The sequence below is a fragment of the Hypanus sabinus genome, chromosome 20, assembly GCF_030144855.1.
Source record: "Hypanus sabinus isolate sHypSab1 chromosome 20, sHypSab1.hap1, whole genome shotgun sequence".
NCBI lineage: Eukaryota > Metazoa > Chordata > Chondrichthyes > Myliobatiformes > Dasyatidae > Hypanus > Hypanus sabinus.
In genome coordinates, this window is record NC_082725.1 from 18,834,188 (window position 1) to 18,854,027 (window position 19,840).

The following is a 19,840-nucleotide window of genomic DNA, read 5'->3' on the forward strand; positions in this document are numbered from 1 at the left end:
ATGAATGCAGGAAGTTTGATCAAGTTTGCAATTGACATGAAAATTGATAATGAAGAAGGTAGTATTTTGCTATAGAGTGATGTTTCCAAAAAATAGCAAATTAATCCCAAAGAAAGAGGTTATACATTTGGGAAGAAATGCGATATACACAGTGAATGGTAGAACTATAGGAAGTACTGAAGAATAGAGCACCTTTGGTGTAAATGTACAAGGGTCCCTGGAGATAGCAGCTCAGGTAGATAAGGTAGTGAAGGAAGTATTCAGGATACCTATCTTCATTTGCCAGTGTTTGGAATATAAGAGCAGTGAAGATATGGTACAAGTAGGTAAAACCTTGATTAGGCCATTTCTGGAGTACAGTTCTGGTTGTCATACCAGGATGTGATTTCATTGGAAAGAGTGCAGAGACAGTTCACCAGGATGTTGGCTGAGATGGAGTATTTCCGCAATGAAGAGAAATTGGGTTTGGTTTTCTTGAAGTGGAGCAGGCCGAGGAGAAATCTGATTTAAGTATACAGAACTATGAGAGGATGTAGACAGGGTTCATAATCTATTTTTTCCCTCTCTGCAGAGCTGCATATAACTAAAGGACATGGGTTTAAGGTATGAAGTAGGAGAGTTATAGAACATTTTTGTTTAATCAAAGGATTGGAATCTGGAACACACTGCTTGATGGAGCAGTGAAGACAGGTGCTCTCACAAAACTTAGCTCTTTAGATGTGTACTTGAATCACCATGGCAAAGAAGGCTACTATACCAGAAAATAAAATTAGTATAGATATGCATCAGCAAGACAAAGGAGATGGTGATGGACTTTAGGAAGATTAAGCCTGCACTGCTCTCTGTTACTATTAATGATTAGGACGTGGCTGTGATGAGGACCTGCATGTATCTGGGGGTGTACCTGGATGACAAACTTGGATGAAGCACCAACACAGAGGCTGTGTACAAGAAGGACTAGAGCCACCTCTATTTCCTGAGAAGATCGATGTCACAAACATAGAAAACCTACAGCACAATATAGGCTCTTTGGCCTATAATGCTGTACCAAACATGTACCTACTTTAGAAATTACCTAGGAATACCCACAGCTCTCTTTTTCTAAGCTCCATATACAATACCTATCCAAGAGCCTCTTTAAAGTCCCTATGGTATCCACCTCCACCACCGTTGCCGGCAGCCCATTCCACGCACTTTGGTCTTTGGCGTATTCAAGCCTCTCCTTCACATGTTCTACTAGTCTGTTGTTGCCAGTACAATCTTCAATGCGGTGGTGTGCTGGGGCAATGGCATCAACACAGGTGATGCCAACAGGCTCAATAAACTGTTTAGAAAGACTGGCTCTGTGATAGGAGTCAAACTGGACACACTGGAAGCTGTTAGAAATTCCTGACAATTCAAGACAATGTTTCTCATCTTCTGCATGCCACCTTGGCTGTACAGAAGGGCTCTTTCAGTAATAGACTAAGACAACTGCGTTGCTCCAAAGAACGCTAGACGAGATCATTCTTACCCTTGGCCATTAGGCTCTTTTTATGAGTCAACCTATAGCCGGGAAGTCATGATCCCTCCTGTTCGACTGTTTGAGGTAACTTATTCCTTCTTTCTTCTCTTCTAATATTTGTATATCTGTGCACTTGTAATGCTACCGTGACACTGAAATTTCCTTTGGGATCAATTATGTATCTAAGTTAAAAACAACGAATGCTGGAAAATGGTCGTGCAGATGTGTCTAACCTGCTGAATGTTTCCCTCAGCATTGACTGCTGCTATTTCAGATTTCCCGTATCCGCGGCTCTTTGTTTGTTCAAATGTTGCTCCCAAAGGGAAGTGGGTTTAACACGACTGACGGATGAAGAAGCGTGTCTGCGCTGATCCCGCCCCGCTCTTGTGATGGGCAGCTGCGAGAACGGGAGCCGCGGCAACAGGTAGGAAGCGGGGGGTAGGTGACTGGATGACACTCTCCGCAGGAAAGCGACCGGGAATCCTGCCGTGTTCAGTGGGAATGCGGCGGCTGCGGGCTCTGGCACAGCGCGGCGAGTACGGAAGTATTGTGCTGCGGTGTTTTGTTTTTTCTCGCTCATACCACAGCGCTGGCTTTCATTTTCAGACGCCCTGCAGAGTGGCATGGAGGTTGCTTCTTGCTTTCCGAGGGGGCAGACATGCCGGAGCTGTGGCCGCCCCGGTCGGCGTCACAGCAGCCGAGGTGTTTAGAAACGCCAGGCCGGCTCGTGTTCTCGCTGCTGTACACGGGGAAGCTGCAGGCCGTTTCTTGATTGATAAAGCTCTTTTGAGTAGGATTGGTAATAAATTGATAGTTAAAATGTTATTCAGTAAGCATCATTCAGTAAGGGGAGGGGGAGGAGTGCGCTCTTCAATAATGCGGACGAGCTCTTGTTAAATATTTGACCACCGACTGAAGTAATCATCTGATCATCCGTTGCATGTCCGCAAACACAGCCGTCTCGGCCCACGACTTCTTCCATCCTGCTTCCAAAACCTGGACGCTTAACCTGAACAAAAAAAATATCATGCGATGAGGAATGAGTTGCGTTTGATAGGGGAGCTTCATCGAAAGTATTGAAGCAACAAAACTGTAATATTGCACACACAAAATGCTGGAAGAATTCAGCAGGCCGGGCAGCATCGATGGGAAAGAGTACAGTACGGTCGAAGTTCCGGGCCGAGACCCTCCAGTATTTTTTTAATTGATTTTTTAATGCATTTTCTACAACACTACAAACAAAAAAATACCCAAAAACAAAGTAGGAAATTAGTACAGTACAAGATAAACATACAATAGTAATATAATACAAAATAAGATAATTGAGAAAGCACCCAAGTTGAAGTTAGTGTCCACCCCAAGCCCCACGACAAAAAAAACTCCAGACCAACCAAAACAAAATGTAGAAAATATAAATCAGAACATTCAAACCCCCAAAACTGGAAATACACTTGAAAACAGAAGATAATAATGCCTACTACCAAAAAAAAGAGCTGAAAGCAAGGGACTGAAAAAAATTAAGAGGAAAATTATGAAAATACTCAATAAAAGGTCCCTAGGCCTTATGAAACTTTATATCCGAATTAAGAATTGAATAATGAATTTTTTCAAGGTCTAAACAGGACATGATATCGTTAAGCCATTGAGCATGCATGGGCGGGGCAACATCTCTCCATCTAAGGAGGATTAGATGTCTAGCCAGGAGAGAAGCAAAAGATAATATTCGACACTTAGTCGAACTCAAACGTATATCTGTCTCACCCAAGAAACCAAACAGACCAATTAAAGGGTTAGGTTCTAAATGGTGATTCAGAATACAGGATAAAATTATGAAAACATCTTTTCAAAATTTCTCTAAGCTAGGACAGGTCCAGTACATATGAATAAGAGAAGCCTCGCCACTTTTGCATTTATCACAAAGAGGACTAATATTAGGGTAAAATTGAGATTATTTAGATTTGGACATATGAGCCCTATGAACAATCTTAAACTGTAAAAGACAGTGGCGAGCACAGAGAGAAGTTGAATTAACTGATTTGAGAATCGAGTCCCAAACCTCATCAGATAAAGGGATATTTAAGTTATGCTCCCAAGCCATTCTGATTTTATCCACAGGGGCACGCCGTAAGGATACTAATTTATCATGAATAAAGGATATTAAGCCTTTACCCAGTGGATTAATAGAAAGAAATAAATCCATAGCGTTTTTCTCGGACATTTCAGGGAAGTTGGGAATTAAAGGATTGATAAAGTGTCTGATTTGGAGATATCTAAAGAAATGGGCATTAGGCAAATACCCTCCAGTATTTTGTGTGTTGATTGGATTTCCAGCATCTGCAGATTTTCTCTTGTCTGCAATAGTACATTTCTTTCTGGTGCAAAAACAAAAAAGGAAAGGCAGCCTTAGAAGTAGAAGTAAAAGATAGTATTGGATCCATGAAATGTCAAATGAAGTTGCCAAAATGTGAACCTGAGGATTCGGGAGCAATATGTTTTCAGCAAAAGAAAGGTACCAAGAATTGGTTAAGAACAAAATGGAGAATGGGGGCAAACTTGCAATGATATGAAAAAATCTCCAAATATGTTTAAAAAAAAATGAATGATGACAAAAGTAACCAGCTAAATGCTTGACTAAGTTCAGTCAGCTAAGTAACCACACATGGTTTACTTGGTTACATTATTAATCTAATTCGGTGAATTGCACAATCAGCCCCAAGCACTGCTGCAATTTTCTTTGTTTCATGGGTGACTTAGAAACTCTCCAGAATCAGAATCAGGTTTGTTTTCACTGACAGCCTTAAAACTGATTTTATAGCAGCAATACATACAAGGTAATGATTTTTAAAATACTGTTACAATAAGAAATGCACTGTTTAAAAATAGTGCTAAAAGAAAGTGAGATAGTGTTCATAGTTCATGGACTGCTCAGAAATCGAATGGAGAAGATTCTGAGATTCTACCATCGACAGATGTGCCATCGCTGAGTTTATAGATGGCATTTGAGCTGTGCCTAGCCACACAATTGTGAGTATAGAGAGTAGTGGGATAAACGTGCATTCTTGATATGTACCTTTGTTGCTTGTCAGCAAGGAGGAGATGTTATTTCTGATCTGCACTGACTGCGATATAGGAACATCTCCTTCCCTTCTGAATGGACATTGAACCCATGAACACAACCTCACTACTGTTTTTGCACTACTTATATTTAATTTAACTTGTATACATTTCCTGTAAGTATTGCTGCCACATTGCAACACATTTCCTGATACCTGCTGGTATATTAAACCTGATTCTGAGATTTTGACTTTGTGGTCTGTTGATGAGGAAGTCAAGGATCCAGTTGTAGAGGGAGGTATGTATGGTGAGGTTCTAGACTGTATGCCTTCAGGTGGTGAGCTGACTTGTACCTATTCATCATTTCAAAGGACATGCCTGATTTCTGGTGTAGGGTTTTCAACCTGAACCATCAGCCATCCCTTCTCCTCTATGGATTTTGCCTGACCTCCGGAGTTCTTCTGCAGTTTATTTTTGCTCCAGGTTCCACCATTTGCATTCTCTTAGGTCTGCATCACCAGAGTTACTGTGTCAGTAATAGGGTTAAAAGCAGCAATTCGAAAAGAAAATATATTTACAAATTAAAAATGCATTGAGGCCACATTCATTTATCATTTAATTATTTGCCCAAATAGTTCTTTCTTACTGGTTGGTAATTTGAGTAAACAATTAATATGGGAAATATTTACCTAAATTACTTTGCCTTCTGCCAAACATCTTTCCTCTCTCCATAACTAGACTGAGCCAGAGAATCAGGGAAAGCCCACTGTCTCACTCAGCTAAGGCCACTAGTTGTTCTGCCATCTTGTTTAGTGGATAGTCTTGGCTGAGTTGGAATGTTGAAAATATTTATTTATATGGTGATACAGCAGCGAAGAGACTCTTCCGTCCCAATGAGCCGTGCCACCCACCAACCCACCTTTTTAACCCTAGCCTAATCACTGCACGATGACCAATTAGTACTAATCAGTACGTCTTTGAACTGTTGGAGGAAACTGAAGCACTGACAAACGCATACAGTCACCAGGAGCTGTAATAGCATCGTGCTAACCGCTATGCTACCTGGTGGAATCCAATTCCCATTGACACAAAGGCCTGGCAGTACTTACTCCCCACAGCTTATAAGGGACCAGATACTTGGAATGTTTTTGGCTCAGTGACTGATAAGCAACTCGGCCAGACCTACCACTCTCTTTCTGGGCTTGTTAGGTTGGAGAGTCAACCCATTAGGATTAATAGGGCTTGGTTAAAGAATAAGAAATTAGTACTAACCAGTACTAGAACTAGGGGACAAAGCCTCAAGATTCGGGGGAATAGATTTTGGATGGAGATAAGAAGGAACTGCTTTTCACAGAGAGCGGTGAATCTGTGGAATTCTCTGCCCAATGAAGCAGTGGAGGCTACCTCAGTTAATGTATTTAAGACAAGGTTGTATAGAGTTGCATTTTAGGGGAATTAAGAATTATGGGGAAAAGGCAGGTAGGTGGAGATGATGCCATGGCCAGATCAGCCATGATCTTATTGAATGACGGAGCAGACTCGACGGGCCAGATGGCCGACTCCTGCTTCTATTTCATATATTCTAAATGGTGTGTTGAATTAAGGAGCTCTTTTCAACGTACTTTTGGAGGGACATGGATCAGTGTTTGATCTGCAGTCACTCACAATCCACAATAAGGGAAGATTCCTTCCTAGTAGGGCAACGTTTGCAAGAATAGAAAAGTGCAATACTTCTTAATCATGAAAAAAAAGATAGATATTCCTTTGCAAAAGGATTTTGTTTGTTTTCTGTTTTAGAGAAGCACTTTGGTTATTGTGCAGTTTTGTTTTCTGTGCCTAGAGAAGTATTAGTTTGCAAGACTGGCTTTTCTCTGAGCCTCAGTACGTGACAATAATAAAGTGATTCCAGTTGCAATTCTTGTGTGGTGAAATGCGGTTAGGTACAGTGGTGTAGAGCTTTACCTGCTATGTTAACAACGACGTCTTTGTCGAGGGTGATAGGATATTGCTTTCTGACCTCTCACCAAACTGCCAAGGGGCCTTGTGCAGTCTGGTTTTAAGACCCTGATGCTTAAAAATTTAATCCACCCTTTAATTTTGTTCTCGGGGAGTTTAGTGCTAATTTCGCAGATGTAGGTGACTGAGCTCCTTGCAGACTCTTAGTTCAAGCATTAAGCTAGTAACCTACGAAATTGGGTTGCTTGCCTTTTGTGATTGAATAGTTAGTTTACTTGCTGGTTGAAAGTCACTTGCACCATGCCGGTTGATGATTAGCCTGTTCAAAGGATGCCCTGCTCTTTCCCATTGGTTGCCTTGTGTGCCATGGCACTGGTGTCTGGTTCTGGGTGCCTCGGGGGTATAAGAATGGCACGTGCAAGAGACGTGCTGGCTTTATCCTCCTGGAGCTCATCTTCACGCTGAAGTAGAGACCAGTGCTGAAGAATCACTGCTAGAGGGCCCACGTGCACACTCAGCTGAGTACTGTCAAATGTTAGTTTTGTCGTCTTGCAATTTGGGAATCCTTAATGAAGTACCTGTTTTGTTTGATGTGTTACTGAATGTTTCGTGTGGTAATTTGTATAACTTAGGCTGGATTCAACAAGTGCTTGTCTGACTTGGATGTCTGGTTGAAAGTTTTTCTGTTTGTAAATAAATGGTTAATGTGCTTATTCATAATCAGTGTTTTCTGTTTCACTTACCAAACCCTGAACCCACTTCCTGCTTCCCCATAACACCTTCCAAACACCGCAAAGTGGCAGGCTAAGGTTGTCTCTAACCACTGGATCAGGCTGTTGTACAAGAACGTCCATCCGTGAGTTTCTGATGTCCATAATGGATTTTAAAAAACATGTGTCTCTTCAGACTTTGTAGATCATGGGTTTATTTGTTTTTCTGACAATTGCTATTGAAATGGGAGGTTGATAATAGAAGAAAATAATTCACAGACATTCAGGATTAATTAACTCTTCTGGACACATTACAGCGATCCCTGCAATAATGTAATATATTTAATGAATTACTTCTAAAATCTGTTAGTGTTTTGCTTTTCTAATTGAAAATTTAGTATTTATCTTTTTTTCTTTCTGCAGCTGCACCCAAGGTGACACCCATTGGGAATGGAATACATTGTGCAGTTTCTGAACCGGATCTGTGCTGGTATTGAAGCAGTATTTAGTGTCGCAGATTATGTGTTGTTTTATTTTGCTGTAATGTCAGCTACTGGATTGGTTGTAAATTATATTTATATAAAACTCTTGACCAATGACAGATTAACATCTGAGGAAGACACCGCCTCTAACAGAAGTCTCTTTGGCAAAGAACAAACAATGGAGCAAAAGGAACAAGTCACCACTGACACACGGACCGAAAGCTCCAGTAAGATACCACAAAGTGGGGGTGACCAGGATGTTTCCAGGAACTCTATTGTTCTGCTGCAACTCAATAATCAAATGGATGAACTTGGAACTTTAGCTGAATGTGATAGCAGTGAAGATCTTTCTTTAACAAATGCTCAAAAACCAATGGATCTCCTTGATATCTACACCAGTATGACAGACAGCGTAATGCCCAGTGATGCAAACACTGCAGTGCAATTCGCCAGGTAACATAAAGTAACATTGCTGATGCACAGGAATCGGAAATGTAATTTCAAAACTACAGGTGGTGCCAGGTTTAATTAATGCTGAGGATGGATTTAAGACTAACTCCAAGGAATGTATGAAATAATACATATAGTTGGCTTTTAATTGGTTTATTATTATCATGCACCAAGATACAGTGAAAAGTTAATCTTGCATACTGTTTATAGTATTACCCAGTGCACTGAGCTAGAATAAGTTAAAGTGATAATAATGCAGAATAAAGTGTAAAAGCTCCCAAAAAGTGTGGTGCAGTAACAGTAAAGTACAAGTTTATAATGAGGTAGATTGTGAGGCCTAGAGTCTATCTTACTCTACCATGTGTCCATTCAAGAGTCTGATGACAGTGGGATAGATGCTGTCCTTGAGCTTGATGGTACTGTATGTCCTTCCAGGTTTTGGTATCATCCACCTGATGGGAGAGAGGAGAAGAGAAAACGTTTGGGGTGGGTGCGGTCTTTGATTATGCTGTCTGCTTTACTGAGGCAGCAAGAAGACATCATGTCTACATATCAGATACATAAATAATTATACCAGTAAATTTGTTTCTTAAGTCAATTGTTCTGAGAAAATAGGATTGCCTTGACCTCTTCATGGTGTCTGCCTACAGAATAGCTATCAAAGGCTCCTTTTTAAATCTTTCCCCTCTCACCCAAATTAAATGCCTCCTAGGTTTGGTCTCTCTTACGCTGGGTAATAATACCCTGTTAATATTAATCTAATCTATGCCTCTCGTAGTTTTAAGAACTTCTATAACTTTGTTAAACACTTCTATAAGATTACCACTCATTCTCGCATATTCCAAGTAATAAAGATCTAGACTGGGCAAAGATGTAGTACATCTTTATCATATTAAAAAAGGTCTGGCTGCTCTACAAGAATATTTAACACAGAACAGTACAGCACTGGGCAGGCCATTCAGCACAAGGTGTTATGCCAACCTTAATGCCAATTTATACTAAATGTCTTGTTCCTACGTGTCATTCATATACCTCCATTCTAAATCCAAATTATTGAGAATTTTGTAAATCACAAACAAGAGAAAATTGTAGATGTTGGAAATCCAAGCAACGCACACAAAATGCTGGAGGAACTCAGCGGGCCAGGCAGCATCTCTGGAAAAGAGTACAGTCAACGTTTCGGGCTGAGACCTTTCATCAGGAAGGGTCAGGAATTTTGTAAATGTCAGCTTTAAACTGTAAGAAGATAAAATTGAATATTTTTTTAGTAGGTAGTACTGATCTGTCTAAAAACATTGCAGAATTTAGTCTTCATTGTATATTCATTGATATTGCATGAAGTTGGTTTGTTCATTGAAGGGCTGGAACTGATTCTTGTGCACGAACATATTCAAATCAGCTTACACAGGAAACAGTAAATACACAATGCAAATGAAATGCTATATTTGCAACAACACACACAAAATGCTGGTGGAACACAGCAGGCCAGGCGGCATCTATAGGGAGAAGAGCTGTCGACGTTTCGGGCCGAGATCCTTCATCAGGACAGGGTCTCGGCCCGAAACGTCAACAGTGCTTCTCCCTATAGATGCTGCCTGGCCTGCTGTGTTCCACCAGCATTTTGTGTGTGTTGTTCTTTGAATTTCCAGCATCTGCAGATTTCCTTGTGTTTGCTATATTTGCAACCTGTTTCGTGAGCTAATACATTATTTGACCTTCATATTTAATGTTATGAAATATTTTCTAGCGTGTTCATGTTTTATGCCATTTCTATTTATCTAGAAATGAGGAAGAAGATCTGTACAGCAGCTTAGATGAAATTAACAAAAGACATCTGAGTATTTCAGGTAAACTTTTGGTGTTGCTTGTCAGATGTTCATTTGTGACTTCAGTATTACTTCAGCCTGTAGCTTTTGCATTTTAATTTTTTTAAAGATGCTAAAGAAGACAGGCAGTTGTGAGAAGCTAAGGCTTGGCTACATCCACTGTTAGTGCAGAAGGTTGACTGATTCTGTTGTATTGCTCCTCTGCCTTCAAGAGGATGCAAAACACTGGAAATTAAAATTAAACCTGTAGGTGCAGAAAATCTGAAATAAAAACTGAAAAAGTTTGAAATGCTCAGGCAGTCTGGCAACATCTGAAGAAAGGTAAATAGAGTTAAACTTACTTTTTATAGATTCTTCATGGGAAAACTGAAATTTTAGCACTGTTGGCGTGCGGAAGGGAAATTCTAGGCTGCTTCTAGAGTAGGTTACATGGTCGGCACAATATTGTGGGCTGAAGGGCTGTAATGTGCTGTAAATTTTCTGTTTTATGTTTCTCTTCGTACAGACACTGCCTGACCCTTGAATTTTTTGCAATTTATGTATAACCTTGATTCAGCTAAAGCTAGGCAGATAGGTGGGAGATGGGGAGGTTGGCTCTGTTGGCAAAAAATGAAATCAGATCAATAGAAAGAGGTGACAAAGGATCATCAGATGTAGAATCCTTGTGGGGTGAGTTAAGAAACTGGAAGGGTAAAAAGACAATGATTTGAGTTGTATACAGGCCCCCAAACATTAGCCAGTATTTGGGATATAAAATTCAACAAGAAACTGAAAAGGCATGTAATAGGGTAATGTTATGATAGTCATGGTGGATTTCAATGTGCAGGTAGATGGGGAAAATTAGATTGCTGCAAGAGAGGGTATTTGTAGAATACCTACAAGATGATGTTTAAGAGCAGCTTCTGGTTGTGCCCACTCGACGTTGAATTGGGCGTTGTGTAATAAACCAGATTTGATTAGGAAGATTAAGTTACAGGAACCCTTAGGAGGCAGTGATTACAGGAAGGATAAGATAGTCGGATGTATCAGTATTATGGTGGAGTAAAGGGCATGAGAGGGGAGCTGGCCAAAGTTGATTGGAAGAGGACACTAGTAGGGATGACGGCAGAACAGCATTGGCTGGAATTTCTGGGGGCAATTCAAAAGGCACAAGGTAGATACAACCCCAAGATGAAAAGGTCTTCTCAAGGGAGATTCAGGCGACTATAGGTGATGGGGGAAGTCAAAGACAAGCATAAAATGAAAAAGAAAGCATGTAACATAGCAAAAATTAGTGAGAAATTAGAGAATTGGGTAGCTTTGAAAAGCCAACAGATGGCAACAAAAGAAAAGTGAAGAGGAGGGGAAGTATGAAGGTAAGCTAGCCAATAATATCAAAGAAGATACTAAAAGTTTTTTTTCAAATGTATAAAGAGCAAAGGAGAGGCAAGAGTGGATATAGAACCACTGGAAAATTACACCGGAGACGTAGTAATGGGGAGAAAGAAATGGTGGACATATTTAAGTATTTTACATCAGTCTTCACTGTTGAGGACACCAGCAGTATGCAAGAAATTTCAAGAGTGTCAGGGTCAGAACTGAGTTTAATTGTTATTACCAAGGGAAGCTGAAAGATCTGAAGTCACCTGAACCAAATAGACTACATCCCAGGCTTTTGAAAGAGCAAGTTGAAAAGTCTGTGGAGACATTAGTAATGACCTTTCAAGAATCATTAGATAATGGAATTGTTCCAGAGGACCAGAAAATTGCAAATATCATTCCACTCTTTAAGTAGGGAGGGAAATAGAAGTAAGGAAATTATAGGCCTGTTAGCCTGACTTCAGTGGTTGGGAAGCTGTTGGAGTCCATTATTAAGGATGAGGCTTTGCGGTACCTAGAGGTGCATGATAAAGTAAGCCATAGTGGGCATGATTTCCTTAAAGGGAATCCTGCCTGCAAAATTTGTTGAGGTTCTTTTGAGGAAATAACAGACAGGAAGCTAAAGGAGAATCAGTGGCTGGTGTTTATTTGGATTTTCAGAAGGTCATTGGCAAGGTGGTGCGCATGAGACTGCTTTACAAGATAAGAGCCCATTGTTTTACAGGAAAGATACAAGTGTGGATAGAAGATTGGCTGACTGGCAGGAGGCTAAGAATGGGAATAAAGGGGTCTTATTTTAGTTGGCTGCCGGTGACAAGTTGTGTTCCACAGTGGTCAGTATGGGACCACTTCTTTTCATGTTATGTGTCAAAGATTTGGATGATGGAATTGATGGCTTTGTGGCCGCATTTGGGGGAAAAAAAAATACAAAGGTGGGTGGAGAAGTAGGTGGTGTTGAGGAAGCAGGGAGTCTGCAGAAGGAGTTGGCCAGATTGGGAGAATGGACAAAGAGCTGGTAGATGGATTATAGTGTAGCGAAGTGTATGGTCATGCACTTTGGTGGAAGGATTAAAGATGCAGACTGTTTTCTAAATGTGAGGAGAGAATTCAAAAATCCGAGGTGCAAAGGAACTTGGGAGTCCTTATGCAGGATTCCCTAAAGGTTAACTTGCAGGCTGAGTCAGTGGTGAGGAAGGCAAATGCGATGTTAGCCTTCATTTTGAGAGGATAAGAATATGAGAACAAGAATGCAATGCTAAAGCTTTATAAGGCACTGGTCACACTGCACTTGGAGTATTGTGAGCAGTTTGGGGCCCCTTATCTAAGAAAGGATGTGCTGGCATTAGCATTGGAGAGGGTCCAGATGAGGTTCACGAGAATGATTCCAAGAACAAAAGATTAAATTATGACTCTAGGCATATACTCGATATATCGAGTTTTGAAGAATGAAGGGAGACCTCATTGAAACCTATTGAACGTTGAAAGGCCTTAACGGAGTGGATGTTTCCGGAGTGGGTGGGTCTAGGACCAGAAGGCACAACCTCAGAATAGAGGGATGTCCATTTAGAACAGGGATGAGAAGGAATTTCTTTAGACAGAAGGTGAATCTGTAGAATTCATTGAACGGCTGTGGAGGTCAAGTCATTGAGTAAATTTAAAGCAGAGGTTGATAGTGTCTTGGTTAGTCAGGGTGTCAACGGTTACAAGGAGAAGGCAGGAGAACGAGGTTGAGAAGGATAATAAACCAGCCATGATGGAATGGTAGAGCCAACTCGATGGGCCGAGTGGCCTAATTCTGCTTCCCACGTCTTATGATCAGATAGGCGTTTTGAAAACCATGAAGAAGAACAGAGAAACTGACCCCAATAGCAGCAGCAGCGAAAACTTGAGGACATAGAATGAGGCTGGTTGGTGAAAGTTCCTTAAGTTACACAAGGATAAGCTTTTTAACACAATGGTGGGCTTGTAAGGTCCTTCTGGGGGTGGTAGTATAATAAACTCCATTGTGGTATCCCAAAGGATGCTGCCAAAGTAACTGAAAGAAATGAAATGCTTGGAGTGTGGGGTGAAGTTGGATAAGCTGGATTGCTCTTCCAAAAAAACTGGTATGAATTTGACAGATAAATGATCTCCTGCACTGTAATTTTTGTAATTTTATAATAAAGAAATTATTGACCAGTAATCTTTGTCTTAATTTTAGACTGACCTGTTGTCAGACTAGGTAGTTCAGGCCAAGATGCTTTTCTTTTTCATCCCAAACTGCAGCTAAATAAGACATAAAATAAATGTGTAAATTAGTGGATCATCATCAATCATGGGTTGTTAATGCAAACGAGGCATTTCACTGCATGCTTTGAAGTACATATGATAAATGAATCTGAAATGATTGTTGATACAGATGGATATGGTCTGAGAAAAGGCTCAAGCTTAATACTTGGAACATGATTTCAGAATAGTACTTTGTAGGGACTAATCTTAATAACCTTGTTTCTTTGGCATACTCCTCTGACTTGACCATTGAAATTTCCAACTAACGCTGAAAGTAATAGCTTTCCAAAGGTCGTCAGTGTAATGACATAACTACTAATTCTTGATCTTTTTCAGATTCAGGAAGTGGGCTCGGAGGTGACTTTACATTATATCATCAAGATGTGACAGAAATGGAGGTAACTTAATAAATTATCTTGAATTTTAGGGTATGACACAGACTTCAAAGGTAAAGTTGACTTTAAGTTCACATGCAAGATGCAGTGGAAAACTTGCAGCAACATCACAGGTACATAAGCAGCATTCACAAGAAAAACGTCAATTATATACTTTTTACGAGAAAGTACAAAAAATATACATTTTATTGCAAAGTGGTCATAATGTTACTAAACTGTAGTGATTAGGGTTTTGCTGGTTGGTTGCCGTACCTGGGGGCTTCTGTACCTCCTGCCCGATGGTGGGGACCTCTGATGATAGTTGTTGCTTTTTTGAGGCACCACCTCATGCAGATCCTACGATGAGGAAAGAGTATTTATGATGTATTGGGCAGAGCCTACTACTCCCTGCCGTTGCTTGTATTCCTGCCCAGTTGAACGGCTGTCCCAGACCATGATGCAACTGGTCAGGACACTTTCAATAGTGCATCTGTCAAGTTTGTTTCAGTGTTAACCTCCTAACAAAGTAAAGACATTAGCACACTTTCCTGAGGATTGCAGCTATGTGCTGGCTGCAAGATAGATTATATGATATCTTAATGCTCAGGATTTTAAAGCTGATGGCTCTGTCCATCGCTGATCCCCAATGGGCACTGATGTATTTTCACCCTCCGTCCCCTTCCTGAAAGCAACCATCACCTCTTTAGTTTTACTGACTTTGAGTGAGAGGTTGTTGTTGCGGCACCATTCAAGGCGTCTACAAATTTCGAGTTAGAGATCTCCCTACAAGCTTCAAGACTTGTATGAAGAGCTAGCAGGTATGGTTCTAATTATTTCACAGTTACTTTTGAAGACACCTTCGGAACATAACAATGTCACAGTGGCTTCCTTGTAGTTTTTCTCTTTAAAGTAGTCCTGGGAATAGTCAGGGGGAATTAGAGGAGCAAATAGTGTAGAAGTCCAGTAGACTTGTAAAAGTCATTGAGGCAAATGAGATGTTCCAGTTTGTAGAATACTGTTATCCACCAAGTTGTGCAATTTTACAGGATGTGGATCTCTGAAATTGGTTTTCCAATAACCATAAGTGAACTTGTATGTAAGCATAGATAATCGTCATTAAATAATAGTGATAACTCAGTGTTCTTCTCTTTCGCCACTGGACCATATATTTTCTCTGTTAATTATTTATTATAATTATTATACAGACACCATGAATAACTTCTCTCCAGGCATATTAGCCCACCCATTGCTACCTCTCTGGACTCAGCCAGTGAACTAATCATTGCTTCTCTGTGGAATCCCCCCAGAATGTTATTGCCTCAAACAAAGTCATGTCTACTATTATTTTACCGCAGATGATAGTTAAGGTATCCCTCCTCTGACTGAAACAAGACTCAGCTAAACTTGTCATTACCTCTCCAACTTTGACCTGTCTGTCAGGAGGCCACAGACAGATCCAAATGGAAGTGAGGTGGGAAATTAAAGTGACCTAAGTCTTTCCAGCATTTTGGATATTTTATCACTGATGAATAAGCTGAATGTTTGGTTTTTGCAAGGACCATTTGATTTCTAATCTCAATTAGCCCTGGTCCAAGGATGAAACAAAGGTGTGGGATTTCAGAGATGAGGAGCGAAGGACTTTAATTTTAAGGCAGCGTTTCACCAAGGGTATTACTTGAGGAGCCCTGGCGAAATGAAGTCAAGGGCCTCAAGGGGAGGAACACTCGAAAGCCTTAAGTCTTACTTCATTCAAAGAACAATGAGAAGATGAGGCATAAATGTTGGAGTTTTCAGAGCAGTATCATAATTCCAAACATCTTCAGTATTCTTCAATGTCATGCCTTCTAACCTAAGGAATATATCAAACTCAAACAAGATTGAAAACTCAACATTATCCAGGATAAAGGTCACATCGAGTTGACCATCTTAAGCATTCACTCCCTCTACCACCAGTATATACCATCCACAGAAAACACTGCGAGGTTATGCCAAAATTACCTTGACAACTTATCTCAAACCCCAGATCTCTGCTGCACCAAAGAACAGTGGTGAAAACAAGTTCTGCCAACTGGTTTGGGAGGGTTGCCATTCTGGTCTCGTTGCCAGGTCAAGTCTAGGAACAATTTACCTAACTCCATACAGGGAGTACCTTCACTATAAGGACCGTGTTGATTCATGAAGTGGTTAATTACGACCTCTTGGCAATTACAGATGGCCAATAAATAATAGCTGTCATCCTGTGAATTATTTTTTTTTAATCTTTCAGAATTCCCTTCCGGGACCCATCTGCCTATCTTCTCCACTATTTAGACCCATCTCTATGATTTAGGTACTAGCCTACTTTCTGTGTCAAGGTTTTACTTAGTTTACTAGTTTGTTTATTCATTTAGTTAGAGATATAGCATGGTAACAGGACCAACAGGCCCACTCTGTCAATTACACCCATGTGGGTAATTAACCTCCTAACCCATACGTCTTTGGAATGTTGAAGGGAGCCAGAAGAAACCCACGTGGTCAAGGGAAGAATGTAGAAACTCCTTACAGATAGCAGTAGAATTGAATCTAGGTTGCTGGTGCTGTATTAATATTATGCTAACCACTACACTACTGTGCCATCCTAACTCTGGTAGGACTTGAACCCACAACCTTTGAATAACTTGATCACACAGCAAAAAGTCAACACCCTATCCATTGCATCACAACCCACAGTTGTTCTTACTGACCAAGAACCTAGCTGTTAGCATTACAAATATGGTCATATCTGTGTAATATATTACCATTCTCTACTACTTCACATAATTAGGTTTATTTCCCCGCCACTGGGATACGTTGGGAGCTCATTTAAGCCAATTTATAATGGGAATTTTGTGCAGGAAAATGTTTGAGTTAGAGGTTTGTTAGATTGGAATCAAAATGTTTATTTAATGCATTTGAATATATTGCTTGCTTTTCTCCCCATAAGATTGAAACTGCCATAAATCTGAAGAATGACAATTATCATCAATTAAGAACGTTCGTGTGTCAGGCACTGATCAAGGGCAAGCATCTTCCTTCTTGGATAATGACCGAGGAAGCTTCACAGGTAACTGATTCAGTTGTTCTGGATTGTTTGTGCAGCATTCAAAAGCTTGCTGAACTGAGACTGAACTCTAATAGTGAAACCATTTTGTTTATAATGTTCCAACAAGCCAAACAGCTTTTGGCACCACCCCTCCCTGAAGCTTCTTTCATGTTGGGATTTTTGGGATGAGATACCCCATTTTTAAGATCTTTTTTGGAAAAGAAAATTAATTTCATTCTGTCCATGGATCACATTTGCCTGCCAAGGATAATGGTCAGCTTGCATTGTATCATCTAGAGTGAAACCACAAGGAAGTGGTACAAGTGTCACAATGCTAAGTCTACTGAGTGTAATGTTAACCCAGTTTTACCACCCACCATTGTGCTGTTCTTCCAGCTGATGTACAGAGCAATTGAGAACATCATGGCACTATTTAGTGACAATGCTCTGACAAGTTTATCCAGAGCCAAATATAATGGGGTGGAATATAGGAATAAGAGAGTGGTAATCACTTTGCAAGGATTATACTCCAGGTCAGCCATTTCAGAGGAACAAATATGTGGAGATGTGTAAGAGCAAAGGTGTGGAGATCAGGGAACTCCACATAACTCTCGCACTTTCCAGAGGTAAGGCATCAAAGGACTTTGGACCAGTGTCATTTCCACGACAGAAGGTCCTGGAATCGACTTGCTGGAGTCTGTAGCGATTGGAAGGGGGTAAGGGGGTACAATACAATCCCCAGTACAATAGGAGCAACCATTGAGCAGGAAGTTGTAGGAGGGTTGTTCAGTGCTGATGTGGAACTTTTACTCTCCAAAGTCCCATTGCAACTTTTGGCTCTCCAGCCAAATGAAGCGGGTAAGATGCTCACGGCTGAGCTGCATAAATCACCATTAACCCAAGTGCTCCACTGCCCCACAGGGCAAAGTCTCCTCTTCCACAAAGGCTGAAGAAGGGATTGGTATATTGTATAAAATCAGACCTGCTTTGTCCCTGGTTTATCGCAAGCTGTAAATCAAGTTTCTGAACAATGTATGATGAGTATTTTACAAAATCCAGGGAAACTAGTGAAGGTGGAAGGATTTCATACACCACCCTCTGATTGACTATTTATGCATTTACACATGGATTTTATAGAATTCCGTTTGTGTGAAGGCTATAAATATGTATGGATCATTAGTGATATTTTTTCACAATAGGTTGAAGCATTTCTTTGTAAAAGGAATGATGCAGTTACAGTAGCTAAATGTTTATAGAAGGAAATCATCCCGAGGTTCGGGATCCCTTGGAAACTGCCTAGCGACAACGGTACCCACTACTGAGAAAGTAATAAAAGCAGTATGTAAAACCATACTGATTGACCAACTTTTCCATTGTAGCTACCATTCTCATTCAGCAGGTTTGTAGAATGGATAAATGGAACGATTTAAAACGATTAGTAAAATGTATGAGCAATTAAAAATTAACAAGGCAAGTAAAGTCTTTTACTAATTGGGAAAAAAAATACCAAACGTAATAAACTACAAAGAAAGCACAGTAGTGAATGTGAAAATTCTAAAGAGCAAATATTTTTATTAACCGAACGAGTGAAAGAACACTGTAGTTCAATTGATAATGCGTTGTTTGAAGATTCAAAACAAACTAAAACAGAATGGAAAAGTGCTGCCTGACTTCAAGTGGGCAGTCCTGTTAGTGACGTTACTGTTGGTGCTCCACCCTGAGAAAACCACCTTCTGAAGCTCAGCCCAAGGAATTGCGGCTCACTTCGAACAGTCTCCCTGTACAGCGCCACCATTCAAACTCAGGAGAATTACAGGACTAGGTGAACAGCGACACCATCTCAACTGTGTGGAATTACAGGATGAACATGACTTGTGAGAATGACAGTGATGAAATAAAATATTGACAGCCTACTGTATGTCAAATGAAACCACTGCTAACTAATGTAGCAGATCAATTGACTATTGCTCAAACACTTTCGGGTCTGCTGAAGGACAAGTAGTGTACAATGACCTTGTGACTCTTAATGAAGCACAACTGAAAGTGTTTTAAACTTTAAAGGTGACATTGTGTATTGCACCTGCATTAAGAATCCCTGATACAGCTGTCTTAATTCAAGAACATGGAGACCAATGACATCCTGTTGGATAGTGCCCTGACAAAGATTCAATTCTGTACATTGATGGCTCCTCAGTGAAAGAGGGATTCAAGATGTTGTTTCTGGAACTGAAATGCTGATATCAGGTAACGTCATTGCAACTGGACAGACAAGGGCCCCTTCCTGGGGAGCAGTAAAGGTACAAAACTGACAAATCTCAGTCCTCCCTGCGTCTGCTGAATGGCACTTATTGGGTATGTGGTTATTGGGCCTATCCCTGGCTGCCAGGCATGTTGCCCAAGTATGTCTTATCCACGTAGTGCCCAACACGTGACATTCGGTGTCACTATCTTATCACCCTCTAGTCCAACAGCAGCAGAGGTCCCTAACAGAGCCTGAGAGATTTTGCATGATTGCCTTTCCATGATTTGGGACTGTGAGATTGATAATGACATTGGGTTGTATTAACCAAGTTAATAACAACAGGCATTAACCAAGTTCTCAGGAGAACTGATGGCTGTTCAGACAGTAGCATTGCAGAAAGTAATGGTTTTGGATTTAGTTCTATCAGAAAAAGGGGGCACTTGCATTGTGGTACTTACATATCTGATGAATCAGAAAATAGAACTATCTTGGCATATCATATCTGAGAAGCTACCAAAGAGATTAAGGAGGTAGGGGATCAGTATCACAACTAT

General features: G+C 40.5%; 1 protein-coding gene across 9 annotated transcripts in view; it reads left to right on the top strand.

The window, feature by feature from the left end:
- Window positions 1-1,839: 1,839 nt before the first annotated feature.
- The window catches only part of LOC132378338 (ubiquitin thioesterase otulin-like), a 50,020-nt gene continuing 32,019 nt past the window's right edge, over window positions 1,840-19,840 (top strand). The window contains exons 1-7 of one of the 9 annotated variants that reach the window (XM_059945164.1): window positions 1,910-1,928; window positions 7,312-7,370; window positions 7,648-7,714; window positions 7,827-8,159; window positions 9,939-10,003; window positions 13,946-14,007; window positions 16,946-17,065. In XM_059945164.1, coding sequence (XP_059801147.1) covers window positions 7,885-8,159; window positions 9,939-10,003; window positions 13,946-14,007; window positions 16,946-17,065 — 522 coding nt within the window. In that variant the 5' untranslated portion in view covers window positions 1,910-1,928; window positions 7,312-7,370; window positions 7,648-7,714; window positions 7,827-7,884. The other 8 variants (XM_059945165.1, XM_059945158.1, XM_059945166.1 and 5 more) reach the window with 8 other exon arrangements.